The 23,410-nt window shown below is 36.2% G+C and overlaps 3 protein-coding genes across 3 annotated transcripts; 2 read left to right on the top strand and 1 right to left on the bottom strand.

Annotated features, from left to right (window-relative positions):
* Positions 444-22,309, top strand: LOC107628021 (putative disease resistance RPP13-like protein 1). Its single transcript, XM_021117108.1, has 2 exons — positions 444-2,746; positions 20,908-22,309. Exons 1-2 carry the CDS (start codon positions 444-446, stop codon positions 22,307-22,309), a joined length of 3,705 nt encoding a protein of 1,234 aa, XP_020972767.1.
* LOC110269103 (putative disease resistance protein RGA3) lies at positions 2,951-4,385 on the top strand. The gene is made up of 2 exons (XM_021116651.1): positions 2,951-4,160; positions 4,373-4,385. Coding segments are annotated over exons 1-2 (1,080 nt in total). The 5' UTR covers positions 2,951-3,081; the 3' UTR covers positions 4,374-4,385.
* LOC107628020 lies at positions 4,853-5,573 on the bottom strand. Its single transcript, XM_016330825.2, has one exon. It carries the CDS (start codon positions 5,329-5,331, stop codon positions 4,975-4,977), a length of 357 nt encoding a protein of 118 aa, XP_016186311.1. The 5' UTR covers positions 5,332-5,573; the 3' UTR covers positions 4,853-4,974.

Genomic DNA, 23,410 nt, shown 5'->3' with positions numbered 1-23,410 from the left:
AAAAAAGCTAAATAAAATTGAGTGAGTTAAGTTTTAAACTGACTCTATAATTATATCATCTAGTGACCAGTGAGTGTGATAAAGTGGAACTACAACCAGTTATTAGTTTACAAATTGGCAATGCCTTACAGCTTGTTCTTGAATTACTAAATTAATACAACAAAGTTTGTCCAATAAAAATTGAGAAGCCATGTGAAGACAGCAGTAAGTATCATGATTCATGGAGAGTTACATAGATTCCTTTCTTAAGCATGTGATTAGCACACTCATCAATACATTAACCAATTGTTTATCTTTCATAACACCATCCCATGATTTTGTCCGAAGACCATAAACCTCATCAAATCAACTTCACCTACCACACAAAGTAAACACTTCCCTTATCCATTGCCTTTCTTTCTTTGTTCTGATCCCATCTGATCTGCTGCACTTGAGATTCAACCATGGCTGACAAACTTTATGGTGGAGCTTACCTCTCTCCCTTTGTTGATGCTGTTTTGGACAACCTGACTTCAATACTTGAAGATGACTCGGTCCTCAATGGAAACTACTCTTCCCTTGAGTTGCTTGGAAGGTTGCAGAATTGTCTGTATGATGTTGGACCTGTTCTTGATGATGCTGAGCTGAAGCAGTTCACTGACAAGAGAGTCAAGAAGTGGCTTGTTGATCTCCAAGATGCTCTCTATTTCGCTGATGATTTGCTCGACGAACTCTCCACCAAAGCCGCTATTGCTGCCACTCAAAGGGATCCAGGTAACTCTTCCTCCTGGTCTCGTCTTGTTGATTCGTATATTGAAGATACCGGTGACATGGAAAAAATAGTTGGCACACTAGAGTCCGTTGTAAGACGCAAAAATTATCTTCGTCTGAAGGAGAGTGCCAAGGTGGACATGTCATGGAGAATTCCATCCACATCTCTCCTTGAACCATCGGAGATATGTGGCCGGAAAGAAGACAAGGAGGCTATACTGAAACTGTTGTTGGATGATGATGATGCTGCTGATGGTGATTTATCTGTCATTCCCATTGTGGGCATGGGCGGAATAGGAAAGACTACTTTGGCCCAATTGCTTTACCACGATGACAAAGTGAAGGAGAATTTTGATTTTCGAGGTTGGGTTTGTGTGTCAGAAGAGTTTGATGTTGTCAAGGTCACCAAGACTATAATCGAGGCAATAACTTCAAGTTCTTGTAACTTGACAGATTTGAATTTACTTCAGCATGATTTAAAAGAAAAGTTGTCCAGGCAAAAGTTCTTTATTGTTTTGGACGATGTCTGGAATGAAAACTATGATGATTGGAATACACTTCTAAAACCTTTTCAGAGAGGGGTTAAGGGAAGTAAAATTCTTATAACTACTAGAAATAAAAATGTGGCTTCTGTAGTGCAAACTGTTTCACCTCATGAACTAAGTTTATTGTCTGACGAAGATTGTTGGTTAGTGTTTTCAAAGCATGCACGTCTTTCACCTGTTTCTGTGGAGAATCCAACCCTGGAAAAAATCGGCAGAGATATCGTAAAGAAGTGTGATGGATTGCCATTGGCAGCTCAAGCCCTTGGAGGCATATTGCGTGGAAATTCTGATATCAGATATTGGAATCATTTATTGAAGAGTGAAATCTGGGAACTCTCCAATGACAGAATAAATGTTGTTCCAGCGTTAAGGATAAGTTATTATTTTCTTCCTTCATATTTGAAGCAGTGCTTTGTTTATTGTTCCCTGTATCCCAAGGACTATGAATTTAGCAAAGATGAATTGTTGTTGTTATGGATGGCAGAGAATTTTTTACAACCAGTAGGAAAAAAGGCCATGGAAGAAGTTGGTGGTGAATATTTTGATGAATTAATTGCGAGATCATTTTTGCAACCTCATAGTACCGAGGAAAATAAATTTGTGATGCATGATCTTGTTCATGATTTAGCAATGACATGTGGTGGAGAATTCTATTTCAGAGCTGAAGAGCTTCGGAATGCAGTTGAGGTTGATATTAAAGCTCGTCATTTGTCACATAACGCCAAAGGCAATTATCCAATGTCAAATCTTTTGGGACTTTGTGATAGAGTAAAACATACAAGGACATTTCTTGAAATCAATTTGGAGTTACGGATCCCATTTAACATGGAAAATGCACCTTGTATTTTGTTGTCACAGTTAAAGTACATGAGGGCTTTGTCGTTGAAAAACTTTCCTCTTCTGTCAGTGCCTGTTTCAATAGGTGAGTTGATTCACTTGCGTTACTTGGATCTCTCTTTCACCAACATTGTGACATTGCCAGAGTCGTTGGGTAACCTGTACAACTTGCAGACCTTGAAGTTGTATTCCTGCTATAATCTGAAAATGCTACCTGTTCGCATGGAAGACCTTGTAAATTTGCGCCATCTTGATATTAGAGGGACTCGGTCATTGCATGAGATGCCGAAAGGCATGAGCAAGTTGAAAAACTTGCAGTTTTTAAGCGACTATGTTGTTGGGAAGCGTGAAGAGAACAAGATCACAGAATTGGGAGCACTTGCAAATCTACACGAATCAATTTCCATTGGCAAATTGGAGAATGTGGTGAACAGCAGTGAAGCTTTGGAGGCAAGAATGTCCGATAAGGATGGCATTGAATCTATAAAGTTAACTTGGTCGTGGAATGAAGAGGAGAATACAGTTGATTCCGAAATGGAAAGAGATATACTTGACAAGTTACGACCTCACACTAATTTGAAAGAGTTATATATCTATGGTTACAGGGGTACAACATTTCCAGATTGGTTGGGACATTCTTCCTATTACAACATCACCAAAATAACACTGGGTGATTCCTTTTTGGGTTGTTGTCGGAATTGTTGTATGCTTCCTTCACTTGGACAATTGCCGTCGTTGAAGCACCTATCAATTTCACATTTTAAAAGTCTGGAAAGTGTGGGTGCTGAGTTTTACTTTAACCAGAATGGTGAATCTTGTTTGGAGACACCACCATTCCCAATGCTTGAAACTCTTTCGTTTTATTCAATGCCTTGCTGGAAGGAGTGGCGTTCACTGGAGTTCAATGCGTTTCCGAGACTCCGGGAGCTTTCAATAAATAGCTGTCCCCATGTTGAGAAGAGATTTGCCCAATCATCTACCATCTTTGCAATCACTTGAGATTACTAATTGCAAGCAGCTGAGTTGGTGTGTTCCAACATCTCCTGCCATGACCTCTTTAAGGATAGAAGGCAGGAATGAAGTGAGAGTTGGGGAGCTACCTCCTTTACTGCGTGAGCTATCAATTGCAGGAAACCATCACGTGGAGTCGGCGGTAGAGGCCATAAAGCACATGCAACTGAATTGCCTGACGTCTTTATACATTGCAGATTGTTCCTCCCACATATGGTTTCCAGTGAGTGCTATTCCCCCATCACTACAGAACTTGACGATATTCTATTGCAGAGAATTAGAATTTGAAATGGATGGGCAACATCACTCGCTGCACGAACTATCAATACAGAACAGCTGTGATTCAGTTACATCCTTTTCGTTGTTGGATTCCTTTCCAAATCTCGTGCGTGTTGATATCAGCTACTGTGGAAACATGGAGTGTATTGTGGTGTCACGCTCTCTTTCATCTCTCCGCGATTTAAGAATCACGCATTGTGGGAGTTTGAAATCTGTGTCAACGCTATGGATGGCAGCACCTCAGCTAGAGGTTCTCACATTACTGGGTTGCCCAGAGGTTGATTTGTCTCCTACAGGGGATGGGGATCCACACCGTAGCCTCAGATCTCTTGAAATCAGCTACAGCGAGAAACTGGTGAGCTCTGCAGCATTCATGAATTCGCAATTTCATGGGCTTACTCATCTTTCCATTCATGGTGAATACGGCAAGAGTGTGAAGTCGCTCCCAAAGAAAGGTTGGTTGCCTGCCTCGCTTGAGTCTCTCACACTGTTTGTCATTGAAAGTGTGGAGACGTTGGAATGCAAGGGACTTGCCCACCTCACCTCCCTCCAAAGTTTAACTATTCTGGGATGTCCCAAGTTGGAGAATATGGAGGGAGAAAAGCTGCCTGCCTCTCTAATACAACTCATCATCTTAGGAAGCCCTTTGCTGGCCAAACAATGTCAGAAGAAGGATCCACAGCTTTGGCCCAAAATCTCCCACATCCCCGCCATTCAAGTTGATTACAGATGGATTTGGTAATCCAACAACTTCAACACATACATACACAACATTATTCTTATTCCCTCAATATATTTATGTTTTTCATCATGCTTTATACTCTGCATATAAAGTGACTTACGAATTTTCATTCTTCATTCTCTCTACAATATTCTTATTCTTCATTTTTTATCATTCTTATACATGTGCTGTTCCATTCCTTACTTTACACTTGTACCTTCTCATACAGATTATCCATCGACAAAGTGTTTTTGTTAATTATGCAGAAAGTATAACTAAAGTAGCAACGGAGAAGAAACCAGTTGTTGTAATATGCATTTGTCAAATATCTTATTTTTATTTCTAACAAAGAAGACTTTATACATTACTTGACAAAGTCAAAAATTCATAAATAGAACACCAAAACTAGACATGATAATAAAAAGCACACACATAAAAATGCTACAAATTCATGCCGTTATTTAAACACAATACACAGACATCATAATTCATTAGTCTTTCTGCTTCAGAATATCAAGCCTCTGCAAAAAGACAACTATTTATATTTTAATATTATAACTATATACTCCATCTACTTTAAAAAATCTGTAACTTTAGAAGTTTTATATATTAATAACTCATTGTATCTTGTTGCAAATTGTATTCAGATACACTGAATTGTTAATATGCAAAATTTTTAAAGTAACAAATATTTTTAAAATTGATATAACTGAGCCAAGGATGAGTTGCCTGAGCACCAGAAAGGAAAATAGCATTTTCCATCTGGCCTGACAAGGATACGAGGATTTTGGTGCAATGCTACACCAAAACTCGCTTAATATCCTTGCCAGATCAAACATTAAGGTTGCAGCAGTTTCCGGCCTCAGCCGAAACCCATTTCTTCGGGGGCATGATCATGCCATGTCCATGTCCAGTGTCCATCATATCTGCAAAGGAGTGCATAGGAGTTCCAATATGATTGATGGCAAATCCATCAATTCCTCCTCTTGATGAGTACATGCTTGTCACCTCTGATGAAATGTTTGGACTGCTTCCATTTATTTCCTTTAACGAATTCAAGGTTCCGGCCGAGGATTGTAGGACTTCAGAATTCTGAGAACCACTCGAATGTAGTTGATGGCCAAGTCCTTTTTTGTTTGCTTCACTTCCACTCTTGCCATTTCCATTGTTGGAGATGGCGCAATTCATGCATATATGGCTGCAACACAAACAACTTATAACATAACTCTATTACTAAAAAATTCAACTAATCCAGTTTAAGAAACTGCAGCTATTTTTCTAATACAGAAAGTTTTGCATTCTCGGCTTAAATTGGCTTATTAATTGAATTGTTTTATTTGATGAATGCTCAAAGCTTGCAACGTTTTATGAGTTTATTGGCAAGAACAGCTTTAGCACATGACTGCCTACGCCTTATGATTCCATGGTATTGCTTAGCATTCACGTAAGTTGGTCCATCATCTGATGTCTTGTTTAGTGGCAGCATCATAAGCCCCTGCTTTATTCAAATATGTTACATACATGCATAGATCCATTGTTAAATACTGGAAGATACGTATATCTATACATACACGCACTACAACAACAGACTTAATTTTAGAAGATGTACTTGCAACTTATACTATAATTTAATATCAAGCGAAAAGTTTCCGTCATTTACTGATTTACATTTACAATGTTATTACTTTTGTGTTAATATTGTTACCTTCCACATTCATAACTATAATTTAGATTCTTGTATGTAGAGACATGCATTACAAGAACACTGATATGATTTATATATAGATATATAGATTTGAGATTTGAGATAAAATACAAACCAAATTTGAGGTGCATAAGCTGAGAAGAGTCCATAAAATTGATCCATGTAAGGATATTCTGCACATACCTAGAAAGGAAAGAACAAGAAATGAAACTTATGTTTCCATGAATAATTAAGTTACCAAGAACGAATTTCTTTTAGTTTTTGAGAATTTTGTAGTTTTGTATCATAGGCTGAGTGAATCCAAGCTCAAAAGGGTTCCGAGGGTCAGCAATTGATGGCTGCAAAGATAATGTTGCTTGAGGCTTCTGTGCTTCACCTGAAATTTTGCAATCTTCTGCAGAAGAGTTTTTCATTGGTTAGCTGCTAAAGATAATTTACAATAACATAGGGCGTTTTATCTGATGATATAATTTCCTTCCATCAACAATCTAGTATGGCTTGAGAATATATAACTTTAGAATCACAAGGAAAAGTTGTTTCTACTTTATAATCTATCACTTGTGGTAGAATAATGCATAATAATCCCAATTTTAAATTATCCTAAATCCTAATTAAGATTTAAGTACATTTTTCTTCATTCTCGGTCTCTTTCACTGATATGGCTTCCTCCTAAGGATTAATAAATGGAAGACAACCACCTCTACACTAATTCCCCAAAATAAGTGAATTGTATAACACATATTTACATGTTTATTTAATTTATCATAATGCAATCTAACATGATTATTATATCTATCTCCCAATTTTTTTGTGCCAAAAATATGAAGCATAACTAGCACTTGTATATATGAAATCGTCAATTACTAATCAAAACTATATCTTATTAACTTTAACAATTCATATAAATTACTAATTGATATACAAAGATTGTAAAGAACAATAATATTATAAATAAAAAATAACAAGTACCTGGAAAGATGGTAAATTGTTTATCCAAGAATTGTTGTCGCTTATTAGTGGAAGAAGCAAGTTGGTCTATGTAATCATTATTCGGAAGCTCGAATGAAAATTGTTTCATTATTTAGTTATTATAATGTTGGAATAGAAACAATATGATAACTTATATGTGGTGGGAACTGGGAAGGTTAAACTTTGTTGCAGAAAGAAATTGAGAAACAAGGGAGAACAACAATCATGGACACAATCCAAGAGATTGAAGAGAGGCATAACACAGTGATTAATATAGAGAGGAGTCTCAATAAGATTCATCAAGTGTTCTTGGACATGGCTGTTTTGGTCCAGCAGCTCCAGCTTGCAAGAATACCAGGAACAGGAAATGCACCTTCATTGCCATCATAATATTCACCATTTTCATATTGTATTACAGTCCTTCTTATTGTTCTAAGAAAAATTGATTGCATGAGTCGTGACATCCAAATTAATTAATGGAAAAAATATAATTTACCATTTGATAATAAATTTCAGACACCTGAACTAAAGTTTTGCAGATAAATTTATTTTTGCTTAGTTAATGGGATACTGTTTGGTGCCTATCAACAAATTGGACTAGTTCAAAACCTTATCAAGAGCAATCAACATATGCTGCCACATAACCATTGGCTGTGCATATGATGAATGTTTATATATAGAAAATGTGAAGGGAGAAGAGAATGAAGGGTTTCACTCTTCTAATTTCTCCCAAAAGGCTCTGTCTTCATACTCCCTCTGCTTCTCTCTCTTTCTCTCTGCTTCTTCTACTCACATCCCCACTCTTCTCCATCATTTCTTCGCCTCCACCAAGCTCAGTTCTGGTCTGAGTATATTTTTGTCAGCTAAAGGAAAACGGGTTATATATGTCTTTCTTTTCTTTTATGTAAATCTTCCTAAAATAAAATAATTTACATATAAATAATAAAACGCTTTGTCTAACCATAATTTACATAAAAGAAAAAGTGACAAATAAGTAACAAATAAGGTTTAAGAGTTAAGACAATAAAATAGTATTAGTTAGCAATCATTTTAATTACCAAAAATACTATCTACATGCATATTTGAAAGTCATTATTGCTCTGTCCCTTTCTAATAATACAGTAGAGTAATTGATATTTGATATAGTCTTTTAAATCTGTTGACAAAAAGAGAAAGAATACATGAAGAGAAATTCTATCATATAAATTCCTTGGAGATAATAAAAATTGAAAAAGCTAAATAAAATTGAGTGAGTTTGATAAAGAGCAACCACAGCTAGTTTTTAGTTTACAAATTGGTAATGCGTTACAGCTTGTTCTTAAATTACTAAATTAATATAACAACAAAGTTTGTCCAATAAAAAAATAAGAAGCCATGGGAAGGCAGCATAAAGTATCATAATTCATGGAGAGTTACATACCTTTTTTAACCAATACATTAACCAATTGTTTATCTTCCATAACACCATCCCATCATTTAGTCCGAAGACCATAAACCTCGTCAAATCAACTTCACCTACCACACAAAGCAAACACTTCCCTCATCCGTTGACTTTCTTTCTTTGTTCTGATCCCATCTGATCTACTTCACTTGAGATTCAACCATGGCTGAAAAACTTTATGGTGGAGCTTACCTCTCTCCCTTTGTTGATGCTGTTTTGGACAACCTGACTTCAATACTTGAAGAATACGACTCTTTCCTCGAAAGGAACAACTTGCTTGGAAGGTTGCAGAATTGTCTGTATGATGTTGCACCTGTTCTTGATGATGCTGAGCTGAAGCAGTTCAGTGACAAGAAAGTGAAGAAGTGGCTTGTTGATCTTCAAGATGCTCTCTTTATGGCTGATGACTTGCTCGACGAACTCTCCACTAAAGCCGCTATTGCTGCCGCTCAAAGGGATCCAAGTAACTCTTCCTCCTGGTCTTGCCTTGTTGATTCATATATAGAAGATACTGGTGACATCGAAAACATAGTTCGAAGACTAGAGTCTGTTGTAGCACGCAAGAATTATCTTCGTCTGAAGGAGAGTGCCAAGGTGGACATGTCATGGAGAATTCCATCCACATGTCTTGTTGAACCATCGGAGATATGTGGCAGGAAAGAAGACAAGGAGGCCATACTCAAACTGTTGTTGGATGATGATGATGCTGCTGATGGTGATTTATCTGTCATTCCCATTGTGGGCATGGGCGGCATAGGAAAGACTACTTTGGCCCAATTGCTTTACCACGATGACCAAGTGAAGGAGAATTTTGATTTACGAGGATGGGTTTGTGTGTCAGAAGAGTTTGATATTGTCAAGGTCACCAAGACTATAATCGAGGTAATAACTTCAAGTTCTTGTAATTTGACAGATTTGAATTTACTTCAGCTTGATTTAAAGGAAAAGTTGTCGAGGCAAAAGTTCTTCATTGTCTTGGACGACGTATGGAATGAAAATTATAGTGATTGGGATAAGCTTCTAAAACCTTTTCAAAAAGGGGTTAAGGGAAGTAAAATTCTAATAACCACTAGAAACAAAAATGTAGCTTCTTTAGTGCAGACTGTTTCACCTCATGAATTAAGATCATTGTCCGATGAAGATTGTTGGTTGGTGTTTACAAAGCATGCACGTCTGTCAACTGTTTCCGTGGATAATCCAACCCTGGAAAAAATCGGCAGAGATATCGTAAAGAAGTGTGATGGATTGCCCTTGGCAGCTCAAGCCCTTGGAGGCTTATTGCGTGGAAATTCTGATATCAGAAATTGGAATCATTTACTGAAGAGTGAAATCTGGGAACTCTCCAATGACAGAATAAATGTTGTTCCAGCGTTAAAGATAAGTTATTATTTTCTTCCAGATGACGGCACTGGCGAAGCAAAGGGAAGCCGTCGCCGCCGTCGAGTTATAGAGGCAGAGAGAGAGAGAGAGATGAACAAGGAGAGAGATGGATAGAGAGAAGGCAGCACCACTATCGTCGCTGCTGGGACTCGTCGCTGGAGTTACGGTCGTCGCCGTCGAAGGGGCCGCGTCGGAAGGAGACATTGCCGTCGCCGAAGCTCACCGCTGGTGCAACTCGAAGCTACCTCCGCCTCTACTCTGCTTCACTGCGGTTGACCCCTGCGTCTCCCTGTTTGTCAGAGCTTGTAGTGCTGCTGCGGGAGTCACTGCCAAAGGAGAGGAACCGCCGCCATCGTTATTCTGCCGTGTCCTTCACCGTTGACGCTGGACAGGGTCACCGGAGCTGCTAATGCTCCATCCCTTGTTTCCTTTGGTAAGACCATAAGACTAAGCTTGTTTTGCCTTGTCTTACCATAAAGCTCCACTATTAACTGTGTCCTATCCTACTTGATTTCTCTTTCTGTCTTTGCTCAGTTTTAAATCATCATAAACGGTTGGATTTGCTGCTATTATTACCGTGCTTTTCCCATGTTGCTACTAGGGATGTTGTTGATGTTGCTACAGTTAAAAACTGAGAATTGTTGTTGCTATTCTAAATTTTGTGTTCTTTCGGTTCATTCTATGTTAACCATTTTTACCTTTTAATTTGACACTTCGAATTTGGTCTTTTGATCTCTTAAGAACACGTTGTGAGTAGGATTTATATTTATAATAGGTAAGTGTTTGGTTTATACTATTTTGAGTTTCTAATTATGTTTAAAAAAACTACTGTTAAAAAAACTTTGATCTGATTAGAGTGATTGATTTATTATAGTTGAATAATTATTTTTATAAATCTCATACCTTAGAAATTTTACATGAGACTATATATATGTTGGATAAAATTTTATATTATTTTATCATATTTGATTTTATTCGAATATATACGTTTGAAGTATTGAAGTATTTATTGTCATTCATGTACTTCGAAATTGTGAAATATGTTTTTATGATTGAAAAAATATGATTAAAAAAATTTCTTATGAAAAAGTATTATCTAATTCGATTTGATTTGATACCCTATATATTTGAAAGATTAGAGATTTATTGTATTTGAAACTATATGTTTTGATTTGGTTTGAGAGGCTCGTATTAAAAAATCGTAGTTAACGGCGAGTATCTTGATGCAAATTGTATTCAGATACACTGAATTGTTAATATGCAAAATTTTTAAAGTAACAAATATTTTTAAAAATTACTGATTTACATTTACAATGTTATTTTTTTTGTGTTAATAGTGTTACCTTCCACATTCATAACTATAATTTAGATTCTTGTATGGAGAGACATGCATTACAAGAACACTGATATGATTAATATATAGATATATAGATTTGAGATTTGAGATTTGAGATAAAATACAAACCGAAATTTGAGGTGCATAAGCTGAGAAGAGTCCATAAAATTGATCCATGTAAGGATATTCTGCACATACCTAGAAAGGAAAGAACAAGAAATTAAACTTATGTATCCATGAATAATTAAGTTACCAAGAATGAATTTCTTTTATTTTTTGAGAATTTTGTAGTTTTGTATCATAGGCTGAGTGAATCCAAGGGTCAGCAATTGATGGTTGTAAAGATAATGTTGCTTGAGGCTTCTGTGCTTCACCTGAAATTTTGCAATCTTCTGCAGAAGAGTTTTTCATTGGTTAGCCAAAAATAATTTACAATATATCACAGGACATGTTTATCTGATAATATAATTTCATTCAATCAAGAATTTCACCGACGGCTGAGTATATATAACTTTAGAATCACAAGGAAAAGTTGTTTCTACTTTATAATCTATCACTTGTGGCATCATAATGCATAATAATCCCAATTTTAAATGATCCTCAACCCTAATTAAAATTTAAGTACATTTTTCTTCATTTTCTGTCTCTTTTACTGATATGGCTTCCTCCTAAGGATTAATAAATGGAAGACAACCACCTCTACACTAATTTCCCAAAATAAGTGAATTGTATAACACATATTTACATGTTTATTTCATTTATCATAATGCAATCTAGCATGGCTGCCACATAATCATTGCATTGCAAATCGGTGTGCATATGATGAATGTTTATACTTTATATATAGAAAATAGGAAGGGAGAAGAGAATGAAGGGATTCACTCTTCTAATTTCTCCCAAAAGTGTAACGTTCTTCCAAGCTTTTTCTGAAATATTTTATATTTGATTTTTTTAATTGCTATCCTACCCTCTAATTTTATCAAAATTCCTATACTATACTTATTGTTTTTACCAAATCCTAACCCTAATTCCAAAATTAAACTCGGACACACTTACTCACTCACACACACACTCTGAAATCTGAACAAAAGAAAAAGAAAGAAATAAAGAAGAGGGAGTGGGAAAGACATCGAGGGGAGAAGAGAAGCAGATGACGGCACTGGCGAAGCAAAGGGAAGCCGTCGCCGCCGTCGAGTTATAGAGGCATATTCCGTACGGACACACTAGAGGAAAGGGCTACCCATAGAGGTGGAGCCGCCCAAGTGTGGACTTTTGATTTGATTTCTGTATGAGAAATTCCTTATTGATTCACTTATGATTATCAACTATTATTTTCTAATTAAAATTACTTTGATAATAATGTTTATATGGTCTCATATTGATTATAGATGTATTGTCTAATCACTGAGATGCAAAACTTCCCATTTTTTCTAAATATTTTTCAAGAACAAATACTTGACTAGGTGAGAATTCAAGAGTAATGATATGCACCGAGTATGTTAGACTTGCTATGAGAATATTCTACTGAGCGCCGGTCATGGCTCATTTTGAGTCGTGACAAAGTGGTATTAAAGCTTTAGGTTAACCTGTGAAATATGGAGCAAGTGTCCTATAGTAGGATCAAAATTGTATGAATAGAAGCGCGCCTATTTGTACGAATTGTGATACTATCAGAGGCCTATAGGAATGTCATCTTTGTCCTCTCTATGTCATTGTTGTCTTTTGGTTATTGTGATCTTGCGTCCTCTGCCACTTCTTGCTACTCCTATCATTTTCTTATTCCCAATCTTAACCTATGCTTTAGTAGGTTATTTTGAACGCGTTGGTACAATGGTTTCGGTTTCAATTCTCTATCTTCTAGCTGGTTCTACTCATCCTCGCTTTTGTGAATATATGCTTTAGTTTTCTTCATCTTTATGTTGTTTTATATGGTTTCCGATTTCAAGATTTCATCCATGATCTAAAAGATTTTATATGTTTTTGCTGTGAATTATTATCTTATTCCTTTTATAGAACTGTAATTAGATATGTGGATTGTGTATTTACTTAGTTGCTGATTGAGATACTTTGTTCTGGATTTCGATAAAACAAGTTTGTTCTTCTTATGTTGATGATCTTTGAAACTAACATAATTTTGAACCACTCGTGATTCTTTCTTTTGAATCAATAACCTTGAAAACTGTTATTCAATTGCTCAAGGAAAAGAATTATGCGATGAACATATGAATGAAGTGTTATTGTTGTTTGTCAAATTGATGATTTTATTTGCTTAGCTATAATGAATTATTTGGGTGATTAATTAGATGGATCGAAGGTCTTTCTAATCTAGAAGTGTATTTGAATTTTTCTAGTTTGATGATCTGGTTCTATTATGGTATTGTGATGCTGGACATGACTTTTTTGTCATGAAATTGTTGTGAGTTCTATGATTTTTCTATTGTTGCCTAATTCTGATGATTTCTGCGAAGTGTGATGCTTGTGAAAGAAATTAGTTATTTCAAGAGATTTTTAAGAGATATATGATACTTGAATGAAGAGGTTAAGGCTTTTGAAATGATGACAACAAATTAGGGAGTATATTCAGCAACTACTGGTTTTTAGGAATCTATTTGTGTGGCTAGATTGAATAAGGGGTTATTTGAATTTTAGGTGATTGTCTCTAATTGTACGTTTCTACTATGTATGGTCCTGATTGAATATTGTTTTGTTTTCTCCTTGCTGGTTTCATGTTCATGGAATTATATATTTGAGATGTGTTCAAGAAAAAAGGTTGAATACACAAACAAAGAAAAATAGATTGATAGAAATGCGGTCAATTTCAAAATAGTGTGTTTCAAGTTCTCTTTGGTTGTAAGGGCAGGAAAACAAAAACATTGTCCCTAAATTCATACACGTTCCTACCTTTTTGATTATATATAAATATGAACTGTTCTTTGTTAATGCACTTGAAAAAAAAGGTGATAGCCAATTTTGCAGAGACTTAAATTGAGGAGCAAGGAGAAATGTCTAAACTCTAAATAAACCGATGGGTTCATTTTGAGTCACTGGATTTAATCTTGAGTTGTTTCATCATAACTTGTTAATCTAAGAATGATGGGTGTGAATTGATCATAGTTTGATCTTGGAAATGTAAAATTTATCAATATTTTCTTTTCTTTTCATGAGTTTCCTATTTTTAGTTGGTTCATTTATTTCGGATTTTTTTTCATATGTTGCATTTGCTCGTTTTAAATTTTTCCTTTATTACTATGCTTTGATTGATTGTGTTTGAATATTTCGTTTTGTTATTGTTGTTGATGTTTAGAAGTAGAAATCTCTAGGTAATACTATATTTTTATATATCCTAGCTTCTAATTTTAGATGCAACATCTATGTCTTTTTTCTAATATGCTATCTCAGTTATTTGCAATATTCTCATAATTTTTGGCCTTTTTAGAGTCTTGATGATGATGTGAGGAATGGTTATGGAATAAGGGAAATGGTGAAATTTTTTCGGTGATTTCAACATTTACTTATGCTCTAAAGGCTCTTATTCTATGGTGATATTGTTCTGCTGGGCTTTGTTTTGTTTTGTTCGCTTTCTAGTTTTGTTGTAAAAAGAAAATTCTATATTCTATCTAGTGTTGTCACATCTTGTGGTATGATTGTTGAGCATGATGCGTACAGAGGGCTAGAAATTATAACCGGCGAGAAATAGTAGTTCTAAACTCCTTCGTTTCTTTTAGTAATGGTAATCGTTAAGTTTGGGAATGTTAGGTGTTCTTCTTGGGATAGTTTGTGTTGAAATATGCGTTATAATCGTGCTGCGTGATTTGACGTATCGTTCATTCCTCTATATTTCATGTCAGGAGTTTCTTGTTTCAATTCTTGTTGAATGAAATTTGATTATTTTGTTTCATGTCCTACATCTTATGCATATCTCGATTTGATCATGCTTTTGGCTATCCCATAAATTCTCAACAACACAGGTGTTGACGTTTCATTCCTTTACGTGAACTATATAACTTCTTGATGTAATCTGAACTTGCTTTACTGTGATACATCATATCTTCTAGTATTCTCCTCGAATTCTTGTTCTAGATCTTCTTTGAAAAAGTCTTTGATTTGATTCTTCTCTTGCCTGATCGTGTCCCTAATCATTTTCTTAAATCTATGTAAAAATTGCCATTGACTTTGGTTACATTCTTTGTGAACTTTGTACTTCTTTGATTCAACCTGAACTTGTTTTGGCCTAGTACACCTTTTTTTATTATTTCTATCAAAGTTTGTTGATTCAAATTTTTTTGTTAAGATATAATTGGTTCTCTTTCTGACACACTTCATTATTTCTGTACACCATTGCTTAATTGCAATCTTAAGCATCCTTTCACGTTCATGTGAGCACCATATGTGATATTTGCTCTTCTCTTCTTAAGTTTTGAATCCTTTTGACTAAATTCGTGCTTGTTTCGATGTCGTGCAATTCCCGGATAGCAAGCGATACGTTAGTTCATTAGGACACAGCTTATCGGTGCTGAAGTTCAGAAAGTTGTAATTCTAAGACTTCACATAAGACTGGTTGCTTCCATGGATATATACTACAGAACCAAGGAGATTATGAAGTCAGATTGTATTTTGAAGAGATTGACGAACGAAGTGAAGAGTGCTATGTATATCTGAGTTGTCAGAGGAACGAGAGTCGGTGAATGTCAACCGTATCGTTTTAACACACACCTATCTTGTAACTTTTACACCCGATTATACTTCTTTCTCATGTTTGGTTAAAAGCTAAAACCATGTAACATTTTTTATATTATATCAATTTTAGAAGGCGAAAATTTTTTCAAAGAGGGCAGAATGTAACATCCCAAGCTTTTTTTAAAACATTTTATATTTAATTCCTTTTATTACTACCCTACCCTCTAATTTTATCAAAATTCCTACACTACGCGTATTCTTTTTCCCAAATTCTAACCCTAATTCCTAAATTAAACCCACACACTTACTCACTCTCACACAAACACACACTCTGAAGTCTGAACAAAAGAAAAAGAAAGAAATAGAGAAGAGGGAGTGAGAAAGACACTGAGGGGAGAAGAGAAGAAGATGACGGCACTGGCAAAGCAATGGGAAACCGTCACCGCCGTCGAGTTATAGAGGCAGAGAGAGAGAGACGAACAAGGAGAGAGATGGATAGAGAGAAGGCAGCACCACTATCGTCGCTACTGGGACTCGTTGCTGGAGTTACGGTCGTCGCCGTCGAAGGGGCCGCGTCTGAGGGAGACATTGCCGTCGCCAAAGCTCACCGCTGGTGCAACCCGAAGCTACCTCCGCCTCTACTCTGCTTCACTGCGAGAGGGTCATCGGAGCTGCTAATGCTCCATCCCCTTGTTTCCTTTGGCAAGACTAAGCTTGTTTTGCCTTGTCTTGCCGTAAAGCTACTATTGACTCTGTCCTTTCCCTCTTTGCTCAATTTTAAACCATCGTAAGCTATTGGATTTGCTGCTATTGTTACTGTGGTTTCCCCATGTTGCTACTAGGGCTGTTGTTGATGTTGCTGTAGTGAGAATTGTTGTTGCTATTGCCCCGGTCCCAAATTTTGTGTTGTTTCGTTCCATTCTACTTTAACCATCTTCACCCTTTAATCCGGCACTCCGAGTTTGATCTCTTTGGTCCCTTAGGAGCATTTTGTGAGTAGACTTTACATTTATAACCTTTAAGTTTTTGGTTTATACTATTCTGAGTTTTTAATTATATTTAGAAAAACTATTGTTAAAGAACTTTGATTTGATTAGAATGATTGATATATTATAGTTGAATAATTATCTTTATGAATCTCATACTTTAAAAATTTTACATGAGACTATATATATGTTCTTATGATTGGAAAATATTTCTGACGAGAAAGTATTATCTAATTTGATTTGATTCGATATTCTATATATTTGAAAGATCAAAGATTTATTGTATTTTGAATCTCATACTTTAAAAATTTTACATGAGACTATATATATGTTCTTATGATTGGAAAATATTTCTGACGAGAAAGTATTATCTAATTTGATTTGATTCGATATTCTATATATTTGAAAGATCAAAGATTTATTGTATTTGAAACTATATGCTTTGAATTGGTTTGGGAGGCTCGTATTAGAAAATTGTAGTTAACGGTCGTTATGACGTTAACCTAGATGCATCTGGCTCAGACCTTAACTAGTAGGGGGCGTTGCTAGCCTAACGTGTAGGCCACATGTTTGATCTGTTATTCTGTACGAACACACTAGAGAAAAGGGCTAGCCATAGAGGTGGAGCTGCCCAAGTGTGGACTTTTGATTTGATTTCTGTATGAGAACTCCCTTATTGATTCACTTATGATTATCAACTACTATTTTCTAATTAAAATTACTTTGATAATAATATTTATATGGTCTCATGTCGATTATAGATGTATTGTCTAGTTACTGAGTTGCAAAACTCACCCCGTTTTTCTAAAAATATTATTCAGGAACAAATACTTGACTATGTGAGACTTTCTATTCAAGAGTAACGATCTGCACTGAATTCCTGTTCTTTGTCAAATTCCTAGATGTTATATGCTTCCTATGTCACAGACAGGATTCAACTATTTTTAATTATTTTAATTTTTTGTTAAAAATGTATAATTATTTATTTTAGAACTTGTAAAATATTTGTAACATTTTTTTTCAATTTATATTTGAGTATGTTAAGCTTGATATAGGATTATTCACCTGAACGCCAGCCAGTCATGGCTCATTTTGGGTCATGACAAAAAGACTCTGTCTTCGTACTCCCTCTGCTTCCCTCTCTTTCTCTCTGCTTCTTCTACTCACGTCCCCACTCTTCTCCATCATTTCTTCGATTCCACCAAGCTCAGTTCTAGTCTGAGATACTTCTGTCAGCTAAAGGAAAACGGGTTATATATTTGTCTTTCTTTTCTTTTATGTAAATCTTCCTGGAATAAAATGATTTACATGTAAATAATAAAACGCTTTGTCTTGCCATAATTTACGTAAAAGAAAAAGGCACAAAAAAGTAACAAATAAGGTTTAAGACAATAAGATAATATTAGTTAGCAATCATTTTAATTACCAAAAATACTATCTACATGCATACATTATTGCCATTATTGCTCTGTCCCTTTCTAATAATACAGTAGAGTAATTGATATTTGATATAGTCTTTTAAATCTGTTGACAAAAAGAGAAAGAATACATGAAGTGAAATTCTATCATATAAATCACTTAGAGATAATAAAAATTAAAAAAGCTAAATAAAATTGAGTGAGTTAAGTTTTAACTGACTCTAACTCTATCATCTAGTGACCAGTGAGTTTGATAAAGTGCAACCACAGATAGTTTTTACTTTAGTTTACAAATTGGTAATGCGTTACAGCTTGTTCTTAAATTACTAAATTAATATAACAACAATGTTTGTCCAATAAAAAAATAAGACTTTCTTATAACACTCACCAATACATTAACCAATTGTTTATCTTCCATAACACCATCCCATCATTTTGTCCGAAGACCATAAACCTCGTCAAATCAACTTCACCTACCACACAAAGCAAACACTTCCCTCATCCATTGACTTTCTTTCTTTGTTCTGATCCCATCTGATCTGCTTCACTTGAGATTCAACCATGGCCGAAAAACTTTATGGTGGAGCTTACCTCTCTCCCTTTGTTGATGCTGTTTTGGACAACCTGACTTCAATACTTGAAGAAGACGACTCTTTCCTCGAAAGGAGCAACTTGCTTGTTAGGTTGCAGAATTGTCTGTATGATGTTGGACCTGTTCTTGATGATGCTGAGCTGAAGCAGTTCACTGACAAGAAAGTGAAGAAGTGGCTTGTTGATCTTCAAGATGCTCTCTATATGGCTGATGACTTGCTCGACGAACTCTCCACTAAAGCCGCTATTGCTGCCACTCAAAAAGATCCAGGTAACTCTTCTTACTGGTCTCGTGCTGTTGATTCACATATTGAAGATACTGATGACATGGAAAAAATAGTTGGCACACTAGAGTCTGTTGTAAGACGCAAAAATTATCTTCGTCTGAAGGAGAGTGCCAAGGTGGACATGTCATGGAGAATTCCATCAACATGTCTTGTTGAACCATCGGAGATATGTGGCAGGAAAGAAGACAAGGAGGCCCTACTGAAACTGTTGTTAGATGATGATGCTGCTGCTGATGGTGATTTATCTGTCATTCCCATTGTGGGCATGGGCGGAATAGGAAAGACTACTTTGGCCCAATTGCTTTACCACGATAACAAAGTGAAGGAGAATTTTGATTTCCGAGGTTGGGTTTGTGTGTCAGAAGAGTTTGATGTTGTCAAGGTCACCAAGACTGTAATCGAGGCAATAACTTCAAGTTCTTGTAACTTGACAGATTTGAATTTACTTCAGCTTGATTTAAAGGAAAAGTTGTCGAGGCAAAAGTTCTTCATTGTCTTGGACGACGTATGGAATGAAAATTATAGTGATTGGGATAAGCTTCTAAAACCTTTTCAAAAAGGGGTTAAGGGAAGTAAAATTCTCATAACTACTAGAAATAAAAATGTGGCTTCTTTAGTGCAGACTGTTTCACCTCATGAACTAAGATCATTGTCCGATGAAGATTGTCGGTTGGTGTTTACAAAGCATGCACGTCTGTCAACTGTTTCTGTGGAGAATCCAACCCTGGAAAAAATCGGCAGAGATATCGTAAAGAAGTGTGATGGATTGCCCTTGGCAGCTCAAGCCCTTGGAGGCATATTGCGTGGAAATTCTGATATCAGATATTGGAATCATTTACTGAAGAGTGAAATCTGGAAACTCTCCAATGACAGAATAAATGTTGTTCCAGCGTTAATGATAAGTTATTATTTTCTTCCTTCATATTTGAAGCAGTGCTTTGTTTATTGTTCCTTGTATCCCAAGGACTATGAATTTACTAAGGATGAATTGATGCTGTTATGGATGGCAGAGAATTTTTTGCAACCAGTAGAAAAAAAGACTATAGAAGAAGTTGGTGGTGAATATTTTGATGAATTAATTGCGAGATCATTTTTGCAACCTCATAGTACCAAGGAAAATAAATTCGTGATGCATGATCTTGTTCATGATTTAGCAATGACATGTGCTGGAGAATTCTATTTCAGAGCTGAAGAGCTTCTGAATGCAGTTGAGGTTGATATTAAAGCTCGTCATTTGTCACATAATCCCAAAGGCAATTATCCAATGTCAAATCTTTTGGGAGATTGTGATAGAGTAAAACATACAAGGACATTTCTTGAAATCAATTTGGACGAGTGGATTCCATTCAATATGGAAAATGCACCTTGTATCATGTTGTCACAGTTGAAGTACCTGAGAGCTTGGTCGTTAAAAAGCTTTCCTCTTAAGTCAGTGCCTGATTCAATAGGTGAATTGATTCATTTGCGTTACTTGGATCTCTCTTTCACCAACATTGTGACATTGCCAGAGTCGTTGGGTAACCTGTACAACTTGCAGACCTTGAAGTTGTATTCCTGTAGTTATCTGAAAATGCTACCTGTTGGCATGAAAGACCTTGTAAATTTGCGCCATCTTGATATTAGAGGGACTCAGTTACGTGAGATGCCGAAAGGCATGAGCCAATTAAAAAATTTGCAATTTTTAAGTGATTATGTTGTTGGAAAGCATGAAGAAAACAAGATTAAAGAATTGGGAGCACTCGTAGATCTACAGCAATCTATTTCCATTGACAAGTTGGAGAATGTGGTCAACAGCAATGAAGCTTCGATGGCAAGAATGTTTGATAAGGATGGCATTGATTCTATGACGCTGAGTTGGTCATTGAATAAAGAGGAGAATACAGTTGACTCCCAAATGACAAGAGATATACTTGACAAGTTACGACCTCACACTAATTTGAAAGAGTTATATATCTATGGTTACAGGGGTACAACATTTCCAGATTGGGTGGGACATTCTTCCTACCACAACATCACCACAATAACACTGGATGATTGCCGGAATTGCTGTATGCTTCCTTCACTTGGACAGTTGCCCTCTTTGAAGCACCTGGAAATTTCAGATTTTGGAAGTCTGGAAAGTGTGGGTGCTGAGTTTTACTTTAACCAGAATGGTGAATCTTGTTTGGAGACACCACCATTCCCAATGCTTGAAACTCTTTCGTTTGAGAAAATGCCTTGCTGGAAGGAGTGGCGTTCACTGGAGTTCAATGCATTTCGGAGACTCCGAGAGCTTTCCATAAATAACTGTCCCATGTTGAGAGGAGATTTGCCCAATCATCTACCATCTTTGCAATCCCTTCAGATTTGGAATTGCGAGCAGCTGAGTTGTTGTGTTCCAAGATCTCCTGAATTGACCTCTTTAAGGATAGAAGGCGGGAATGAAGTGAGAATTGGGGAGCTACCTCCTTTACTGCGTGAGGTATCAATTGCAGGAAACTATCACGTGGAGTCGGCGGTAGAGGCCATAATGCACATGCAACTGAGTTGCCTGACGTCTTTATGCATCTCAGATTGTTCCTCCCACATATGGTTTCCAGTGAGTGGTATTCCCGCATCACTACAACAGTTGACTATACGGTGTTGCAGAAAACTAGAATTCCAAATGGATGGCCAACATCACTCGCTGCAGGAACTATCAATAGAGAACTGCTGTGATTCAGTTACATCCTTCTCGTTGTTGGATTCCTTTCCGAATCTCATGCATGTTCATATCAATGGCTGTGGAAACATGAAGTGTATTGTGGTGTTACGCTCTCTTCCATGTATCCGTTCTTTACGTATCTACTGGTACGGGAGTTTGAAATCTGTGTCAAAGCTATTAATGGCAGCACCTCAGCTCGAGGATCTCACATTAGTGGGTTGCCCAGAGGTTGATTTGTCTCCTACAGGGAATGGGGATCCACACCGTAGCCTCAGATCTCTTGAAATCAGCTACATCGAGAAACTGGTGAGCTCTGCAGCATTCATGAATTCGCAATTTCATGGGCTTACTCATCTTACCATTCTTGGTCAATACGACGAGAGTGTGAAGTCCCTCCCAAGGGAAGGATGGTTGCCTGCCTCACTTGAGTCTCTCACACTGAGAAGCATTGAGAGTCTGGAGACGTTGGAATGCAAGGGACTTGCCCACCTCACCTCCCTCCAACGTGTAACTATCACTGATTGTTGGAATCTGGAGTATATCGAGGGAGATAAGCTGCCTGCCTCTCTAATACAACTCAGCATCGATGGAAGCCCTTTGCTGTCCGAACCATGTCAGAAGAAGGATCCACAGCTTTGGCCCAAAATCTCCCACATCCCCGCCATTCAAGTTGATGGCACATGGATTTCGTAATCCAACAACTTCAACACATACACACACAACATTATTCTTATTTAAGTTTTTCATCATGAGTTATACTCTGCATATAAAGTGACTCACGACTTTTCATTCTTCATTCTCTCTACAATATTCTTATTCTTCATTTTTAATCATTCTTATACATGTGCTATACCATTCCTTACTTAACACTTGTACCTTCTCATACAGATTATCCATCCACCCAACAACACAACTTCTTCCATGAACAATTTCAATCAATGCAATACACAGGGCTGATTGCTGAGAAATAAGACAGTAATAGTAACATTTTTATATACTTTACAATGTTCCAATAACATTGATTACTCAAAAAATATGATAACTTATATGTGGTGGTAACACGTGAGACTAAAACTTTCATGCAGAAAGCAATCGAGCAACAAGGGAGATCCATAATCATGGACACAATTGAGCAACGTGACCATTGCATTGGAAAATTTAATTCCTTAGCTTCTTTATTTTCTTTTGGAACCTACCCTTTTGAAGATTGAGACTTTTGGTTTCGTTTCTACTTTCTACAAACCTCATGGTTATGCTCCGTTTTGGAAGATTCATGTTAGCACATTCTTTTGCAGACATGTATTTACTTTTTGGGATTTTTGAAATTTTCTTTAGATGTATCATGTCAGTTATATTGGTGACTTACCTTGGCGTTTATGTATTGGAGGAGTGTGATTAATTGTGCTGCACCATTGAGCCTTTGTGATCTGTGATTTTTGCCCCCTTTTTCTCTGCTTTATTGTGTATTCGTGACCAAGAATTGCCTCTAATTAGTAACATTGTTTTTTCCCATATTCTTTTGTTAGTATTTCATGAAACTAAAAGTCTTTGCTTTGACAATGTCAGTTTGAAATTATCAAACGATGTCACTCTAACTAAACAACAATAAACAATTAACAACTTATTATAAACATATCAGTATAAAAAAAATTAAAAAGCAAAACATTACCTTAGTTTTTTGTGTAGAAATACAAGATTTTTATTGCAAATATTCAATCCATTTCAATTCTTAGTGTTTCTGTTAATTATATACAAGATATGTATGCTATTATAGTAAGATTAATTAATTAGAAA

Source organism: Arachis ipaensis, chromosome B02, assembly GCF_000816755.2.
Source record: "Arachis ipaensis cultivar K30076 chromosome B02, Araip1.1, whole genome shotgun sequence".
Classification (NCBI taxonomy): domain Eukaryota; kingdom Viridiplantae; phylum Streptophyta; class Magnoliopsida; order Fabales; family Fabaceae; genus Arachis; species Arachis ipaensis.
The sequence above is the reverse complement of the archived record's forward strand: the minus strand, read 5'-3'. Positions and strand labels throughout refer to the sequence as shown.